The 20,214-nt window shown below is 36.0% G+C and overlaps 1 protein-coding gene across 1 annotated transcript; it reads right to left on the bottom strand.

Annotated features, from left to right (window-relative positions):
* Window positions 1-4,259: 4,259 nt before the first annotated feature.
* LOC129279569 (uncharacterized) lies at window positions 4,260-5,428 on the bottom strand. Its single transcript, XM_054915674.2, has one exon. The coding sequence runs from the start codon at window positions 5,184-5,186 to the stop codon at window positions 4,260-4,262; it is 927 nt and encodes a 308-aa protein (XP_054771649.2). The 5' UTR covers window positions 5,187-5,428.
* Between the last annotated feature and the right edge of the window lie 14,786 nt (window positions 5,429-20,214).

Raw genomic sequence — 20,214 nt, 5'->3', positions numbered from 1 at the left:
CCCGTAGGAAAAAATACACTGGAATCCATGACAAAGAAGATGTGTGAGGATGCTGGCTGCGTTAACAAGTACACGAATCACAGCCTTAGAGCAACAAGCATCACCTTTCTAGACCACGCTGGGTATGCATCGCGTGATATATGACTGTCTCAGGACATCAGTCCGAGACATCTATCAAGAATTATTCTCGTACCAGTGAGCAACAGAAGGTTGATATGTCCAAAACCCTATCCGAGAAACTGCATGCTACTGCTGACAGTGCTGTTGAGAATAGTGACCAGCCTTCTACATCATCAGGCAAATCAGATGATAATGTTGTTGATGGAGAACCTAATGAACTAGATATGACAGACAGCCAAATAGAGCGTGTGTTTGACAGTATCGTTGCCGGCACATATCCGCTTGAAGATATCAATAATATTCCACCTCAGGATCGTGATCCTTTCCAACGTCAAGCTCCTTCTCGTTCTAGTGCCAGCAATGTTACCCATGCCAGCAATCTTAGCATGAATCTGGTCAATGCTCAGAGTCGCCCACAATTTCATTTCCATAATGGATGCGTGGTGCATATTTACAACAATTAAATAGAACATTGGCGATATGTAAATATGTTTACTGTTCAGAGTTTGTGTTACATTTCTACCAGTGTTACAACAGGTTACATGGAGTTCCAAAATTTTGGATTAAACCTTTCACATTAGGATGTTCATGTTGTTTGAATTGAAGTTTCGGAACTACCACAGAGAATATTTTCATTGTTTGATAATTGATACAACTATAGACTGCATTATTTACTTGGACATACATGTACAGTGTGTCTCTAAAAAAAGTAAACCCAACTTCAACGGCAAATTTTCAGAAAACTAAAAAATATTTACACATTATTTTTTCATGGTTAGATAGTCCAATAAGTCTTCTGTCCAATTTCATCACTTAGGTAATCTAACTCTCATGCATGACTGAGCATGATTCAACTTAGTGAACTGGTGTCAAATCATCACTGTGGCAAGTTATTTCTTGTTATTTTCATGCATTCAAGGCCTATTTGAAGTTAAACTCAGTGGTTCCGTGATCAGCATACTTTCTCACATTGTACCAGATGGCCCTTTTGTTGGAGGCTGCCTCTCGGGGAACTGCACCCGAAAAGCCTCTTGAACTTCCACAAAACTTCTGTTTCCTGGTATTTAGTTACCAGGAATACTCTCTGCTCAATTGTCAACTGTACCATGTTTGGAAAGCATGTGAAGTGTGCCTGTGTTAGGAACAACCTTTGCTGAAGGTGTTATGAAATTATAGGCCTAACATGTGACCAAAATTTAACTTCAAATAGGCCTTGAATGCATGACAATAGCAAGAAATAACTTGCCACAGTGATGATTAAATCATAGGCCTAACATGTGACATACATTTAACTTCAAATAGGCCTTGAATGCATGACAATAACAAGAAATAACTTGCCACAGTGATGATTTGACACCAGTTCATGCTCAGTCATGCATAAGAGTTAGATAACCTAAGTGATATAATTGGACAGAGGACTTATTGGACTATCTAACCATGAAAAAATAATGTGTAAATATTTTTCAGTTTTCTGAAAATTTGCCATTGAAGTTGGGTTTACTTTTTTTAGACACACGCTGTAGAAGTCCTCAACATATAGTCATAGGCCCTAGACTACATTTTTCAGTGAATTTCATTTGGAATGGGAGACCAGATTGAATTGAGTGGCATAGCCCTTGATCAACCTTTGGGGTAAGTTGAATATTTTTAATTTCTTTTTTGTTGGAAGATTTGTTGGAAGGATATAAAACAAATATACCATGTACTATTTCGAGACACTAGTGAAATTATGGATTCCTCGGTAGCAGAAATAGTACTAAATAGTACTATTCCTGCCACCTTGGAATCCATAATTTCAACTAGAGTCTCTCAGTCCATGGTATATTTGTATATTGCCCAACATCAAAATGCCTAAACAGATACCTATTCATGAGCATAAATGTTTAATGTTTCATTTGTTAACTGATGAGCTTAATTTCTTTTCATGTGTTTGCATACTGTAACTTAAGATTGGAAGAAACCATGTATCATGGGACTGGTACACACTTTACTAACATGAATATCAGTATGTGGGACTAGAGAGAAATTTCAGATCAGATAATTGGTATCTTTGGAAGAGTTTTAAAAGGTGAAGAAATAAAATATCATCATTGGTTTTAATATATTTTGTCAATATCATACTAATAATTAAAATACATGAAAATCAAGTTAAAAAATTATTTGTCCGGGGGTCAAACTCAAGGTCAAAGGTCATGACCTTATAAATCGCTCCAATACATTATTTGATGCATGTTTTGGATTCCTCTCTAAATTTCCTTTTGAATGGTACCAGTTTCGTGAAAATTGGTCAACACGTTACGACGCAATGGCCATTGAAAGTTGAAGGTCACGCCCATTTTTGTCAAAACAATGAGAAAAGGGCGGGCCGTAGCACGAGAACCGACGGACCGATTGGACTAATTTTTTTTGTTTTGTGCTTGGGCCATGGGGAATTTTATGTGTACCAAATTACAACGAATTCTGAAAGGGTCGGGTGCAAAATTGCACATTCATTGGGTGAATTGGCATGGAATGACCCTATAATAGAAATATATATCAATCATAATAATCCATGTAAAACTTACTTACTTTGGTTTGCATCTAGTTAATTATAAATTTTGATGAAATTTCACTTTCCCGATTCTTTTAACACAGGCAATTATTTGCAAGACATCTTTCATAATATTTATAAGGTCGTAAAGTGTTTGCTATGTTTTGTTTTATTGTAAACTATTAAAAAAATATATATCAATCATGATAATTCATGTAAAACTTAACTTACTCTGGTTTACATCAAGTAAATTATAAATTTTGATGAAATTTCACTTTCCCACATTCGTTTTACACATGGACAAAATGTCCCGTACGTCACATGTCCCGTACATCACAGCGCGGATGTTTATATTTTGAGATATTACATAATAACAACTATGAGTTCTATCATTTCATTCATGGCTAATGAAACTTGATAAGATACAAGATGAAAACATGATATATTTCCAGCTTATTCCAATTCACAGAGTTTTAATGACAAACTTTTTTTCAAAAAATCAGTTTTTATCTGGTCCCATACGTCACAGCGCATAATAATTAAAATATCACATCGTTAATGGAATTGTAGATCAATAATTTTTTTACTGAATAAAGAGGGCACAACTGGCCTTCCAAATCCGTTATGAAGCGATGTTAACCGACAACTCTAAAATCCATTGCGTAAACACGTTCGTAGTGCGAGCCTCGCAATACGTGTGAGTGACCCGAACCTCAAGGTCCAAAACTCGCTCTGATACTCCGAGTGACAAAGGTGGGATTTTATGGGGGGAAATATAAAATTCAAGCAACATCACGATCTCTAAAAACAATTAAAACTAATATTCTTACTTTACACAAAGTTTCACTTCTTTTCCATTCTTCTATCAGTCTCAAAATTGGTGATTTAGAGCCAGTAACATTTTCCTCACACATATTAATTCACTGCCGATTCCAAAACATCGCAAACGCAAACTGCGCAAGTGCGAAAATCGCAGCACAGTGTGAGGAAAAGGTTACTGGCTCTAAATCACCAATTTTAGACTGACAGAAGCATGGAAAAGAAGTTAAACTTTGTGTAAAGTAAGAATATTAGTTTTAATTGTTTTTAAAGATCGTGATGTTGCATGAATTCTATATTTTCCCCCCATAAAATCCCACCTTTCTCACTCGGAGTATCAGAGTGAGTTTTGGGTCTCGATGTTCAGGTAGGTGGAGCGTAGTGTAGAGGTACCGGTAGTGAAGTGGAGTGGAGCCTGCACGAACATCGCTCGAGGTAGGCCATGCCATAGACCAAAAGCTTCGGTCTCTGTTATGTTGGTTGTTCCGCTGAACTCCGTTGGCTCCATTCACCAAATACAGAGACCGAAGTTTTAGCTCGATCTGTACAGGGACTCAATGGCCATATGTTTATGTATTAAGTTCGGATAAAACTAGGAAATGAAGTTGCGCGACAGCCGGAGTAAGTGACTGTTTTTTCCCCCTTTTTAAGTTTATTTTTCCCTGTTTTGGTGCATTTCAGGCCAACACGGAATAATAATCTTTATTTTGATAGTTCTTTTTATATATTTTTATGAAACAAAGACAAAAATCGATTAACCCCCTAATGGTGGCTGCACGATAGAGAGCCGTCAGTGTACGAGGATAATTTTTTTTTTTAATGTTAAAATCTCCTCAAAACAGACAGCTGCCAGCTGTCTGGCCATGCCAATGCATGGGCCATGGCTATGTAAAAAAAAATCATATTGAAATACACCAAATTCAAAATAAGCTTGATCGACATACCATCCAATGTACCATGGCTTAGAATTTGGGCCATCTCTCAAATAAGCTTGATCAACTGTCATGTTAAACACGTCTCCAAGCTTCTCAAAATTGGTTTTATAAGGGAAGAACTGGCAGTCATCTTCTGCGCTCTTCAGTGCTTTACTGCCTACGGCATACACCTCCTGAAAGAACTGAAAACTGAAGGTATCTACAGCTGTCCAGCCATCCATTCCATCCGTCACAAGAAGAGGTCGACTAGAGTAAGCATATTTTGCCTTGAACTCGTCGGTTGTTAGGTTGGTGCGTATATCTACCGAAGTCATGCCTGCACACATGCTGCAATTTAAAACAGGAGGTCGGAACAGATCTTGAACAACTTCATGGAGCGGCATAATGCAATGTTCCTTGTCAAGAAAGGCACCATCATATGTTTCAACATAAAACTTGGAGATGTGGTGATGAACAGAACCCAGAAAAGAATCCTCCGAAATGACTCCATTTGAAAACAGCGCGAAAAGGAAGAACACTGACAGAAATAAGCTCACAAAGAACCAAAGAAGAGCTTTGAAATATAGACGTCCCATATTAAACTTAGAGTTAGACTCTGCCTCTGGTTGCATTGTGATGATGTTGTCAAACATCAGATACTCCTTGTGAGATTTCATCAACTCTCGCCATTCTCCTTGTGTCATTTGGAATTCTTCAATTTGCTCACTAATTATGGTAAAATTATCCCTTAAAATGGTCTGGATACTCTGACTTCTTCCACTTCCATCGGCCATGATTAACATTAGTCTAAATCACGCTCGTTAATTGCAGTATACACCTTTTCAGTAAAGGTCGCATTAAATGTATTTACGGTGTTTCTGGCTTACATTCTTGGGCTTGCGATGTAGCCGAAATTCTAAGCTTTCCGTAGGTGCCGTTCGATTTGGATTTTCTGGGGAAAGTTTCGGGTACCGGTAGCGCGACGATCGCCGAAGGCTTCGAGCCTAGCCTGCACCTGCGCTGCCAGAATTCGTACACTGCATGCCAGAATTCGAACACCAGATGGCGCAATACAATTTGCCTGTTAATGATCGCGCGATCATATCCCCTCGCTCTGTGATAATTAAATGATTGGTTTGTTGTTAATTGACTTAATTCACGTCTTTATCTATTTCCATGTAGTTATTTTTTAATTTCTTCAACTATTTATACATTCAATCATAGGTTCTATTCATTGAAATAATTAATTTTCATAAATTTCATTGTTTGAATGAGTTTCTGCTAGTTTAATTTATATTTCAATTTTAGAATAATTTCAGTCATATCACTTACTTTTATTTTGAGTTTTGTGCATATAGATTTTTTAATTTGTTTATTAAAAAAATCAGAATGGATTCATTTATTTGCAATAGCCTTTTTATGCATTCCTCTCAATTGCTATTCTTCTTTGACTTATCAAATTATTAATATTGTTATTGATTTATTATCATATTATTTTTATATTTATTGTCATTTTCATTATTGTCATTATTAAAATCATATTTACTATTATCAATGTTATCAATATCATTGGCATTTTCCTTCATGGGCCTATATCATTTGTGTTATTATTACTTAATTGTTTGAACTCTCTTATTATCACATTAGTATAATTTCTCTTTGCCAGTATATGAACTTATTTCATGGAGTAATTCATGTGGGGAATATATTTTGGAGGATATTACCACAATGCATGTATGTTGTCTCGTTACTTTTATTCAAGGCAAGTATGAGTATTTCAGGTTTTTTTTATATTCATATTGAGATTTAACATTATTGATTGATTGATTTCCATATCACTTACCGGTACATGATTACTGTGTTTTATTGCAGGTTTCTTGGTTCATCTAAAGAAGTGCGAAATAGAAGTTTCCCACTTACCTAAGCACACTCTGCATGGGCGCTCAATTCCGATTGCATAATAAAACAGAATACTGATGATATATATATCACTCTTGCCTTATTATCGATTCCTTTATCCCCCAAAACATAACAGAAACTATACAGTAAATAAAATAATAACTGAATAAAAAATAAGGAATACGTGTAATAGTAAATAAAAAAACATAAATACAAAAAATTGAAAAAGATTATAAGCAATTTTTATTTGTTTTATCAACTTAAATAAATAAATAAATAAAGATAAAAAATGAATAAATGAATTATAAATTATAAATTTAAAAAATCATAAAAAATATTCATAAAGCACTTTTAATTGGTTTCATCAATTTGAATAAATTACTTATGTGCATTAATGCATTAATTGTAATATGATAACACAAAGACATTTATCATGTCCCAAAATGAGATTTAAAAATTGTTTTTAAGTGATCATTGACTGTCAATCATTTTTTTAAGAAAGAAAGATGAGACAACCAAATAAAAGTAATTGTTATATCATGCAGGGAATAATTTTACTTTACATATTCGAATAGCATTTTGGGTCATAAGTTAGCTCTCAACTAAGTAATGTACAGTCGTATATCATATGTAAAAATATGCTATACGAAAGACTTTATGCGTAGCAGTCTTTAAAAGTGTGGAGCAAATTGCGATGCGATACCAGGAAAATTATTCCCTCATGCATCATTTCAGTAGACATTTTTTTCCCTTGATCACTGCAGCCCTTATTTTTATTCTTGATCCATTCTGTATATTATACTTATTATTAATTAAGCAGAATATATATTTCTACAACGATGAAATGCTGTAATCATAAATGAAACATATTTATTTTGAGACCAATCATTTATGGATTAGCAAAATCAATACCATAATTGTATGGCCTATATACTATGCAATAAAAAGCACAATGAGTATGAATGATGTAGTCTTTTTCAATTCAAAATCTTTTGCGTTCATCTTTCAATCAGTCTCAGTTGTGAAAGCATTATTAATTATATGATCACTGTGAAACTGTGTTCATTAAAAACAAATGAACTTTCCATATTAACATTAAGCATCTTTTTCTACATTTCAAAGTTTATGTATAACCGCAGAGAACATTGATGGCTAGGTATAGTCTATCCACAGAAGACGTCTTTATGGACTTGGTAGGCCTACAGATCTTCTTGTAAATATGACAATAAATCCACCTCTATAGTATAGGAGAGAAAGAGAGAATATCGTGTTATAAAAGTGCACGAAAGTATACAACGGGGGGGGGGTTCAATTAGTCGTGGCTGTGAAAATAACAATTACCCCCTGATAGAATAAAGGGATAAAATGAGGAAGAAAGGGAACTAAGAAAAGGAGCTTTAGAGATACATGTATTAGTTGAGTTATTAGTCCTGTAATTTTGAGAAATAGTTAATATTAAAACCTTCATTCCATCAAAATAGGGCATTGCCCATGGCATACACAACAATATATCTCAAGATTTCATAGTTCTTGAAACTTTTTTTTCGGCCTCCTTCTTGCCACTGATTTCTAAACCTACTCGTGTAGTTAATGAAACTGCTACACTTATTGACAATATTTTCTGCACCATTCTTCCTCCTCCCGATTCTTCTATAATACTTTCTGACATAACGGACCATTTCCCGATTCTAACTCATTTTTCATTAAGACGACCAACTAGACCGATGCACTCCCAACAACGAAGACGTAGACATACGCACGAAAATACAGCCAGTTTGGGTGCTTCTTTGGACAATGTCGACTGGTCAGTTGTATACAATTCTGTAGATGTTAATGCGTCCTTTAAACTTTTTATGAATATAATTAATGAGAAATTAGACCTGCATATACCGTTAAAAAAAGATAAGCGTAATACATACAAAACAATATTTAAGTCACCATGGATATCGCCATCTATCTTACGTTCGATTAATAGAAAAATAACTTATTTAATAAATTCAAAATGAAAGGTACAGAACAATCAAAAATAAAATACACATCTTATAAGAATACACTTACTAAAATATTACGCATTGAAAAGAAAAATTACTTTGCGAGACAGTTGGCTCTATATAAAAACGACACGCAAAACACGTGGAAAGTTCTAAAACAGACCATGAATTTATCCAATAATAAATCAACTATTTCCAAAATTAGATTTAATAATGTTATTGTTGATGATGGTGACAACCTTTCAAATATTTTTAATAACCATTTCTCTTCCATTGGCGCAAATCTGGCTAAAGATATTCCTCCCGCGACGAAAAGTTTTTCGGACTATCTCGGCCCGCCTAACCCAAATTCAATATTTTTTGCTCCAACATATAAACAAGAAGTTATTGATATCGTATCTGGTTTGAAAAATAAAAAAAGCCCTGGCTTTGATGAAATTAATAATTTTATTTTAAAATCCGTAATAAATTCTATTGTTTCCCCACTGGTGCACATTTTCAACCTTTCCTTAAAAAATGAAACAGTTCCAAATCAAATGAAGATAGCCAAGGTAATCCCTTTATTAAAAAAAGGTGATAAGTTGGATGTCGGTAATTACCGACCTATCTCTCTTTTGTCTACATTTTTTGAGATCCTTGAAAGAATAGTATACGTTAGAACCGAAAATTTTTTGTCAATGCATAATATTTTATCTGATGTTCAATTTGGGTTTCGCGAAAAGCACAACACCACTCATGCCCTGATAAATTTTGTCAACAAAGTAGTCAATGCTCTAGATAAATCTAGTCACCTTGTGGGTATTTTCCTGGACTATACTCCAAGGCCTTCGATACCATCAATCATGAAATCCTACTTAAAAAAATGTCTCACTATGGTGTGCGAGGGAAGGCCTTGGTGTGGTTCAGGAGCTACTTATTCAACAGACAACAATACGTGTTTGTTAAAGATTATAACTCCAATTTGAAATATGTTAACTGTGGAGTCCCCCAGGGTAGCTTATTAGGCCCACTTCTTTTCACAATTTATATAATGATGATGATGATGGGTTCTTGTATAGCGCCGGTATCCGCCTCAGCTGGGCGCTCATGGCGCTTGCTCAAAAATAGGAAATATCTCACAAATTTCAATGTCTTCAAACAGTGCTTAGGATCATCATTCAGTTCAAGTACTGTCCTAGTAATGCTACAATTGAGTTATTCTTGCAATAATGTTGGAGTGGGGAACAGAAAAGTCTTCAGGTAAGACTCAAAAGTTGATTGGGTCTCTGCTCTCCTGATAAATTGGGGAAGGCTATTCCACAGCTTTGGTCCAGAAATGTAGAAGGCTCTGTCACCCCAAGTTGTGTGGCTGAGAGATTCTGTCAGCAATGCTTGATCTGCTGATCTGAGACTGCGTGTTGGTCTATGCTGAGATAAGAGCTCTGATATGTAGGGTGGAGATTTATCGTTAAGCGCTTTAAATACTTAAAAACATGTTTTGATATAACTAACTGGGATGTTTTGTTAGACAGCGCAGATAATTTGGAAGAGGCTACGGACATAGTCAACTCTTACATTAATTTCTGTGAAGAAAAACATGTGAGATGTCGAGAAATTAAGATTTACCCAAATCAAAAACCATGGGTGAGGAAAGAACTTCGAACTCTCTTTCGTGAAAGGAATCTTGCGTTTCAGCAGCAGGACATTAGTAAAGAAAAAGAAATATCTAGGGCAGTTACAAAAGAAATCGCATGTGCCAAAAGAAAATATAAAGAAAAACTTGAGAACTACGTTCGGTCCAATGACTCCAGAGCAGTGTGGAATTGCATGCATATCTTAGCAGGAACGAAAAAGCAACGCAAAGAAATGCCGACTATTGTATCTGCTACCGCGAATGAGTTTAATAACTTCTACGCACGCTTTGATACTGCCGACTTTACAAAAGAAATTGCTGAAAAATGCGACGAACTTAGAGTTGCCAGTAACAGTCCTGCCTTACCGCACATTCATGAAATAAGCATTCAACAGGTCATTAACGTTTTTCGCCGTGTTAAACCCCGCAAGGCAATGGGGCCAGATCATATCCCGGGGAAGATTATTAAATATTGTGCTCACCAATTAGCCATCCCCTACGCGAACCTCTTTGAACACTCGCTTCTAAAAGGTGACTTACCTAGTTGTTGGAAGAAAGCAACAGTTATACCAGTCCCCAAAACAAACAAAGCGTCTGAATTAAATGACTACCGACCTGTTGCCCTGACATCGATAGTGATGAAATGTTTTGAGAGGATCATAATGAAACTCATCCTCTCAGTAGTTTCCCCTGTTATAGATTTACATAAGTTTGCCTACCAACCGAAGAAATCAGTTACGGACGCTGTGCTGACATTAGTACATGAAATAGCTCAACATACAGACAAACTGAGGTGTTATTCTAGGGCCCTTTTCGTAGATTTTTCTTCGGCTTTCAATACGATACAGACACACATTCTTGTTGATAAACTGAATGAATTTAACCTTCACCCTAAAATTGTACTTTGGCTAGTATAATTTTTAACATTTAGAACCCAACGTGTTCGAGTTCAGAATACTATGTCTGATGAGATTATAGTAAATACAGGTGCCCCCCAAGGATGCGTCCTATCAGCACTCATGTATATCTTGTATACTAATGATTGTAACTCAAATGACGGAAATGTAAAAATACTAAAATACGCTGATGACACAGTAATTCTAGGCCTGATGAAAAGTGAAACTGATGATGATAGTTATCACAGAAGTATTGAACGCTTCTCAAGGTGGTGTAAAAAACAACCACCTCTTCATAAACCCATCTAAGTGTAAAGAACTTATTTTTGACTTCAGAATTGCTCCCCCACAACCAGATTCAATTGTATTAGACGGTGTTACCATTGAAGTAGTAGATAGTTTTAAGTATCTAGGGACAACCATTGACACTAAACTTAACTGGATACCCCAAGCCAAGATCACACTTTCAAAAGCTCGAAGTAGAATGTTTTTCCTTCGAAAGCTTAGGACCGCGCATGTTCAAGAGAGGATAGTGCAGGTCTTTTATAAAGCAATGGTGGAAAGTGCACTTCTTTTTAATTCAATTGTTTGGATACATGCAAGTAGGAAAGAGGACATACAGAAACTAGAAAGAGTTGAAAAGCAAGCCTCTAAAATAACAAAAGAAAAAGGGTGCTTTGTAGACGAGAATGAAGGTAGAGTCCTTGAAAAAGGCAAAGAGATCCTGACCAATGAGAACCATGCCCTTCATAAATATTATAATTTGATGAGGTCAGGCAAACGTCTGAGATCCCTTCCCGGCAGAACCTCACGCTTCGTAAATTATTTTGTTCCAGTTTCAATTCGTGCATTTAATAGCCATACTTGAAATTATGTTACCCCACTGCCTTTATCTTACTTTCTCTTATCTTTTCTTGTTGATTTGTATAATGTTTAATATATGTATCGTGTAATCTTCTGTGTGTATCATGTAATATTCTAAATTATTTTGTGCGAACAAATTGAATTTCCATTTGTACTTGATTGCAATTGGACAATAAAAATATCTGAAACTGAATCTGAATCTGAAAAATACGAGGACCCCAAGTTTATTGGCTATTCTCTGGTTAACAGGCAGCCAATGTAGGTCACGCAGAATTGGAGTAATGGGGACTCTCTTTCTTTGAAGGGACACAAGACGTGCGGCCATGTTCTGCAGACGCTGAAGTCTGTGCAGTTGATGTTGAGTCAAACCAGTCAAAATTGAGTTGCAAATGTCCAGTCGGGTTGTTACAAAGGCATGAACAAGGAGTTCAGCAACTTTCTTAGTTACATGCTTGCGGATCCTTCCAAGATTACGTATAGAGATACAGGCAGCCTTGGAAGTGCCTGTGACATGCTGCTCCATTGTAAGTGAGGAATCAAACACTACTCCAAGGTTTCTCACTTGATCAGAAGGCTTGATTAAAGAGTTGCCAATTCTTAGATGGTTTATTGTAACTTTGGCTCGTTGTTGATGAGATCCCACAACAAGGAATTCCGTCTTGTCCTTATTCATCTTAAGATAGTTATTAGACAGCCATTCCTGGAGGTCAGCTACACAGGATTCAATGCGCTGAAGTCCTAAATTGACCTCAGTTTGAGATGAGTTGACGGTACAGTAAATCTGTGTATCATCTGCATATTGGTGATACTAGAGTCCGTGCCTCTTGATGATGTGAGATATGGGCGAAGTGTACATGCTGAACAACTGCGGGCCGAGGACAGAGCCTTGAGGAACACCATACTTCAGCGTTGATGAGTCGGATCTGGCACCGTCGACGGAAACATAGCTCGTCCTTCCTGTCAGGTATGATCGAAACCACTGTAGTGCGACTCCGCTGATTCCATATAGGTCACTAAGTCGATGGAGAAGAATATCATGGTCGACAGTGTCGAATGCTGCTGAAAGGTCTAGTAGGACTAGAAGTGATATCTTCTTTTGATCCATGCCGGAAAGTAGATCATTCTGGACTCTGAGGATTGCTGTCTCGACACTATGATTGGCACGATAGGCAGACTGGAATGTATCATGGAGAGAATTATCTGTGATGTAGGAACTCAACTGGTTCATCACGACGCGCTCCAGTGTCTTGCTCAAGAAGCTGAGGTTGGAGATCGGGCGATAGTTGCTCATGTTCTCTGGATCGAGTTTTGACTTCTTCAGCACTGGATTAACTTGTGCAACTTTCAGAACTTCTGGGACTTCTCCAGATTGTAAAGAGGTATTAATGATTGATGTCACAATAGGGATCACAATAGAAGAACAGGATTTGAGCAACAGAGTTGGGATAGGATCCAGATCACATGATTTTGGTGGTGAAGATAATACAATGCGTCGTACCTCATCCTCTGTTACCTCTTCGAAAACCGACAAGTTACTAGGTGATGACAGTATTCCAGCAGAAGGAAGGCTAAGGTCATCAGCAATCTGGCATCCTTGGCGGATGTTTGAGATCTTTTCATCAAAGAACTTACAAAATTCTTTGGATAGCTGTTCCTTTGACTGGTGCTGTGGGAGAGGCGACTTGCTCTTGCGATGAAGGACTTTATCAGCAATACTGAAGAGTCGTCTCTGGTCTTTTGCATTCTCTGTGAACAGGTCATTGTAGTATGTTGACTTTGATTGACGAATGAGTCGATTGACCTTCTGCTTCTGCGATGTATACATCTGCCGATGAATCTCAAGTCCAGAGTTTCTCCACAAGGTCTCTAGGCGACGTCTTTCCCGCTTTTCAGTATGAAAGCTGCTCTTGAACCATGGAGAATGGGGTCTCAGAACCACTGTACGTGTCTTCATTGGAGCATGACTATCAAAAATATTTCCAAGGATGGTGTTATACTGCTCAGCTTGTGATGACAATGAGTTAAGTTTCAACTCTGTACTGGAAAGCTTGAAAGCTGGAAAGCTGGAAAGCTATATAAATGATTTCTGTAGATCATCCAAAATGTTGTCCCTTATCTTGTTTGCAGATGATTCGACCTTATTTTTTTCTCATCAGAATCCACAAACTTTAGTTGATGTTATCAATTCTGAACTTATTAATGTTACTGAATGGATAAGAGCCAATCGATTATCTTTGAACCTTAACAAAACAAAATACATGTTATTTAGTAATTCAATAGACAAGTTACCGATGAACATTATGTTTGATAATACCCCATTACAAATGGTACCTTACACCAAATTTCTTGGTATAACAGTTGACAGTAAACTTTCTTGGAAAAATCATATTGAAAATATAGCCAAAATAATTTCACGAAATATAGGTATTATTAATAGGCTAAAATTTTGCATTCCCTCCACATCACTAATCATGCTCTACTCATCCTTAATCTTGCCTTATTTAAACTACGGGATTCTTATTTGGGGTGATACCCATCAATACTTATTAAATAAATTGTTGCTTTTGCAAAAGAAAGCACTTCGTATTATTTATAGTACATGTTTCCGTTCTCATACGGACCCACTTTTTCTAGAAAGTAAACTGTTGAAAGTCAAAGACCTGTATTTACTACAGTTAGGGCACTTCATGTATAGTTATAATAATAATGCACTTCCCCATTTTTTTTTATGCCATGTTCCCTAAAACTCAATTTTATCATAACTACCCCACGAGACACTCTGACGAACTTCACATTCCACTTTACAGAACTTTACTGGCCAAAAATACATTCCTATTCAACGGTCCTAAATTCTGGAACTCACTAGCTAATAATATTAAAGACAGTGTCTCCTTCAATTCATTCAAACGTAAACTCAAACTTATCCTGCTTAATTCCTATAATTTTTCGCAACGGAACTAACACTTCATTATCTTGACTTTAATCATTACATTTTTCACTTTTATTGTTTTATCTTTTTTCATCTGATATTGTCCAGTTATATCATCTTTTGTTATTTCACCAGATCAAGCTGGTTCGTGGTCAGCCCTTTCACATTCTTAGTTTTCCTCCTTTTATAAAGTAGTTATCTTGTCTTGTACTGTCCTGTCCTTTGTTTTGTCTTGTCTTCTATGTCTTGTCATCCCCTCTCTCTTTCTGTTTTTTTTTTCTTTCCTTTCTTCTGTCTTGCGCAACACATCCTTTACTAAGAAGACCTCTTTGTGTGAAAAGCTTTGCAATTTGTTCAGTAATCATATTTGCATCCGTATGATTTCTTTTGTTCTCTTTTTCTTTCCTGTAATACATATATGTACGCATATAAGAATAAGTCTACTATACTTTCTTCATTTCCAAGGGGGATCCACACTTTACAAGCTTTGCTTTTTAGTGGATCCCCCTCATTTCCATTTATGCTCTATATTATACTGTTTTTTCTGTGTTTTTTTTACGAAGTAAGAATGCCCTTCTGTAAAATTGTACTTGATTTGTATTACTTTATATTACTTTGTATTATGTTTTGAATGGAAATGAAATAAAAGAATTGAATTGAATTGAATACAAATTAAAAGTGGTTGCAGGGGGGGGGGGCATTATGGAGCATTCCCCAGTTGTCCCCTGATAATTTAAAATAAATAAATCTGGAAAAAAGTGTTTAGTAAATTGTAATGTGCTTTTGCCAAACTTGGCCCCAAAAGTATATCTTAGAACCCCCCCCCCCCCCCCACTTGCTTCCTAGTCAAAATCTTGGTGCTGCCGTTGCATACAAACCTGGATAAATACTGTTCATAGCCTGCATGCCCACAGTGAGCAAAATACCCAGCCTAGAATGTAGAGAAAGAAAAAAATGGATTCGGTCCTGGCCATACCACCACAGAAAAAGGTAAGAATGTTTTGAGATAATGATTATAATTTTAATATATAGTAATGACAAAAGTAATGTCACAATGATAATGATGACAATAATAGCAACATGTAGATGAAATTATATCAATCATAGTCAAGGTCTCAAGGATCCGTGGGGTGGTTCTCGATATAAGACCAAAATTAGATATTGGATCAAAATGATTTAATATTAGGGAGAATCGCCCAATAAAGAAATATTAAAAATGAAAACTAGGGGTATTCTGACCAAAAAGGTCTTTATATGAAGGAAAAAAATCACCCGATCTATACAAAAATAAATAAAAGGAAACGGGTGAAAAATTATAAAAAAAGGGAACCCTCCCATGGGCGTAAATCTGTCCCCAAAGGTAGGGGGACCTGACCCCCCCCCCCCCCCATAAAAACGGTTATCACTCAAAATGTTAGGTCTTTTTAACCCCCCCCCAAAAAAAAAAAATTAACAACCCCCCCCAAAAAAAAAATCACCCAAAATATAATGTAAGGTCATTAAAAAAATGACAAGCAAAGAAAAAAAAGGTTATCACCCAAAATGTAAGGTCTTTTAACCCCCCCCCCAAAAAAAAAAAGGTTATCACCCAAAATATAATGTAAGGTCATTTAAAAAAAATGGCAAGCAAAAAAAAAAAAAAAAAAGTTTATCACCCAAAATGTAAGGTTATTTTAACAGAAAAATTTGACAAGCAAAAAAAAAAAGGGGGGGGTTTCACCCAAAATGTAAGGTCATTTAATTTTTTTTAATATTATTTCGATTGTGAATGATATTTTTCTCCATCATAATTAAAAGACCCTGGGTAGGGGGGACACGTCCCCCCTGGAATTTCCGCCCATGCCTCAAAGCATGTGCTAAATTGAAGAACAAAAATCCAAGTCCACGTCCTTAGTATTTGCCACACCCCCCCCCCCCCAAAAAAAAAAAATGAGTAAATAAATAATAAAATATGTGTATTATAATGGGCAAATTAACACACAAGAAAAAAACATTTGGTCAAAAAAAAGAAAACAAATTGATATCAAAAGAAAAGAGATCATAATTAATGCTTGATAAAGACTAGTCTACCATTAATTAATTATACGTGTTGAAATGCAAATATCAATAAATCGGGGTGTTTGAGTTCTGGCTTGAAAAAATTGTCATGTTGGTGTCATCTTTTTCCCCTTCTGAAACGATAATTATCCATAATTACGAGATGCCCTGACGAACACCGAGCCGACGTAAGAAGCACTTTCGGAATATTGTATATTTTTTGGTCAACTTCTTCCAATTTTATTAAAAAAGGTGAAATTTCCGTAAAAATACTGATTACGGGCACCCCGTAAAAATCGCGAATAAGATCAACCGCTACTCAAATTGTGAAGTAAAAAGACTAGTTTTGCCAAGTTAATTATCTTTTGTTATGCTTATTGCGCATGTTTGCAACGGCACGATCGTGGCCTACCCGGCAGGAGCCCCGTTGCGTATTGTAATTCTCCGATACGCGTTTGCGCTGGCAATGAAAGGCGCACTGACGCAGCCGCTGGCAGTTGAGCCAGTTGTTCGAGTTCTGGCCGGTATACGGTATACCGTACTTGGAATTAGTTTACCTCAATTTATTATAGGGCACACATGAGTATTACAGACCCCCATTCACTCATCAAAAAATCATTAAAAATCAATCCCTCGATAGATTTTGCTTTAATTCACTGACATTAGTCGCAATTAACAGTACATTAAGACTTGATATGTTAATCAGGTACTTTGCCCAGCTCAATCAAAAGTTAAATGGCCTGAAATAACACTAACCATAATTTCGGCCAGTACATTGCCAGAAAAACCAGAACTGCATTGTGGGTAATAATAATTAAAATGAAATACAAAAATGCAGTCGAGCCTCCCCAAACGCCTTAATTATGAAAGAGTATGAACATAGCATTATCTCTATCGTTTTTCTTTTGATATACAAACATTTGATCTATTTTTAATGAATTATTTTAATCAATAAATTCATGTGATCTTTACTTACGCCTGTCCGACATGCTTTGCGCGCAGATGAATTACTCTCGTGTGCCCACTGAACTAAAAATACGTGGAAGTCGTGTTCACCCAAGCAAAACAGCGCCGGCGAAATCGATAAGTCACGTGACCGCCGCCATTTTGCTAGGTCAATTGTTCGAGAGCGCGCCGTAGAAGGCAATTGAAAATGTGTGCAAGATGCAATATGTTTTTTCTATAAATATAAAATTAATAGTGTGGCAAAGTGTATTTTAATGTCATTAAGCCAATCATGTACAAACATATTTCTATATGCACAATGTACTGGGACCTGGTAATTCATGTAGTTAAAAAAAAGGGTCTAATTCAGGGTGACCAGATTTCACAAAATGAAATACGGGACAATCGCCTCATCAAAGAAGGCTACACGATGTTATACTTGTGAAAAAAATAAAAAGAATTGGAAGGGAGGGATAACGAAAGAATGAAGGAGAGAAAAAAAAGACGAAAGAAAAGAAATGAGAAAGAAGAAAGAACAAATGAAGGGGAAAATAAAAGCGGAAAGTTAGAATAATCAAAAGGACGATGAAAGAAAGAATAAAAGAGAAAAAAAAAGTTTCTGTCATTCTTTGAATTCACCCAATATAGAAAGAAATAAAAAGAAAGAAAGGGAAGATGTGTGAAAGACAAAATAAGAAAAAGGAGGAGGAAACAAAGAATAAAGGAAAGAAATTTTTTTTTTTTTTCTTTGAAAGAAGAAAACGGGAAGGGAAAATGAAGGAAGGGGGAGGGAAAGAAAGAAAGAATAAGGGGAAAGAAGAAGAAGGAAAAAAATAGAGAATGAAAGAAAGAATGAAAGAGAGGGAGGAAAGATTGAAGGGAGGAGAAAATAAAAAAAATAATGGAAGGAGAGAAAAAACGAAAAGAAAAAGGTGAGGAAGGGAGTAAATAAAAGTATAAGGAAAGAAAAAATGACGGAAATAAAAATGGCAGATACGGAGGAAGAAGGAAAGAAAGAAAATTAAAACACAGAAAGGATCAGGAAAGAAAGGTATGAAATATTAAAAGATGTAGATGGAACAAAAAAAAAACAAGGATAGAAGGATGAAGGATAAAAAGGATAGAGGAAAAAGTTCAAACTTCAAGCAAACAAAAGCAATCCAGTCATCTAACAGAAATGATAATGATATTTGGTGTTTTTTTTAAATTTTGGAAAACTAAGTGGTTTAGAAATGAATAAAATTTCAAAGTGAAACATTGTCAACTTACAAATGAGAGGAAAGAGCGCCGGCATCCTACACAACAAGACTCAAAAAGCTAAAACAACTGCATGTAGATCCCATTATGAAAACTAACAAAAACTTGTTCCTCCGATCCTATTAAATCAGTAATCTGAGAATTATGATCATAAAAATTTTCCGCCGATTTTGTGATTATTTTGGTGGAAAAACTGTTTATCATGTGAGATTGTTTGCATCATACATCCGATCCTACATGCATAGAGCCTGTTTCACACACATGCAGGCAATAATACTAACCTCGTACTAGTGTGAGTGACAGGCAGGAAGCCAGCTCGTTTGCAATGTATTTGGTTAGGATAAAAATCACCCACAGAACTTGCAAAAGTTTTAGTTATCGATTTATTGTTGTCTCTGCTTCGTCATTCTGTTTGGTTATGTGATGAAAATTCGTCACTTTTTAATTTATCAACTATATTTTGTTCAATATTCTAAAAATACGGGACAGATATGTCCCGGGAAGGGTTTGTCGGGACGCCGGGACAAATTAAGGAGCAAAATACGGGACGATCCCGGGAAATACGGGACGTCTGGTCATTTGACAAGAGGTAGTGGTCTTTTTGTACAATTTTTGACTTGTGGAATATTTCATACTCACCAGGATATGCATATAACTGGTATGTGAAAATAAGCGAAATTTAGTGCAACAACTTTTTAAATGGAATTACCATTGCTATGACTTTCTGATTTGTGCTCTAATAGTAAACTTGTTAGAGTTGACTTGGTTTTGTTTATCCATCACCCATTCCTTTATGTAAAAGTGTATTGATGTAAGCACATGTCGTGCAACATCCATGCTCTTCCAAATTAAATTTCATAAGAATTCAAATTCTATTGTGCCCATTTTTACATACACGGTACTTTATAGTAGATATTTCCTTGCTGAGCACACGAAGGTCCAACTTTGAAGGCTCATTAAAAGTAACAACCTTCTTGCCCTTAAACTTCTATTCAATTTTTCACCCTGAATGTGTGATTGAAGAGTATGAGAGGGAGGGAAGGGAATATTTACTCAAAATTGAGATGAGATGAATAGTTGAATGAGAAGGGAGGTTTAAAAAAAAAGCTAGAGAAAGGGACATGATTTCTAATCGTTAAAAGATTTTTTTTTATGCAACCAGCTAGGCCTACTCAGAAAGCATATTTGTTGTGGGGCCTTTCCTTGTCACAGCGTGCGCGTGAAAAAGGTCGAGTTTTTTATGATTTCATGACTGTATGTTTACTCCCCTTTAATACAAAAATGTGACTAAATCAACATTTTCAGTTATGAAAGTATTCGATAACATATAGTTCATGATGTAACAAAGCAAACTAAAACTTTAAACAGCACAAGGAACACTTTCTTTGCGTTCCTTTCTCC

The sequence above is a fragment of the Lytechinus pictus genome, chromosome 2 (genome assembly GCF_037042905.1).
Source record: "Lytechinus pictus isolate F3 Inbred chromosome 2, Lp3.0, whole genome shotgun sequence".
Taxonomy (NCBI): Eukaryota; Metazoa; Echinodermata; class Echinoidea; order Temnopleuroida; family Toxopneustidae; genus Lytechinus; species Lytechinus pictus.
Note: the sequence above shows the minus strand (reverse complement) of the source record. Positions and strands in the feature narration are given on the sequence as shown.

What these genes read in the sequence shown, in the direction of transcription:
- LOC129279569 (XM_054915674.2), bottom strand. Translation starts at nt 5,186, where the DNA reads ATGTTAATCATGGCCGATGGAAGTGGAAGAAGTCAGAGTATCCAGACC.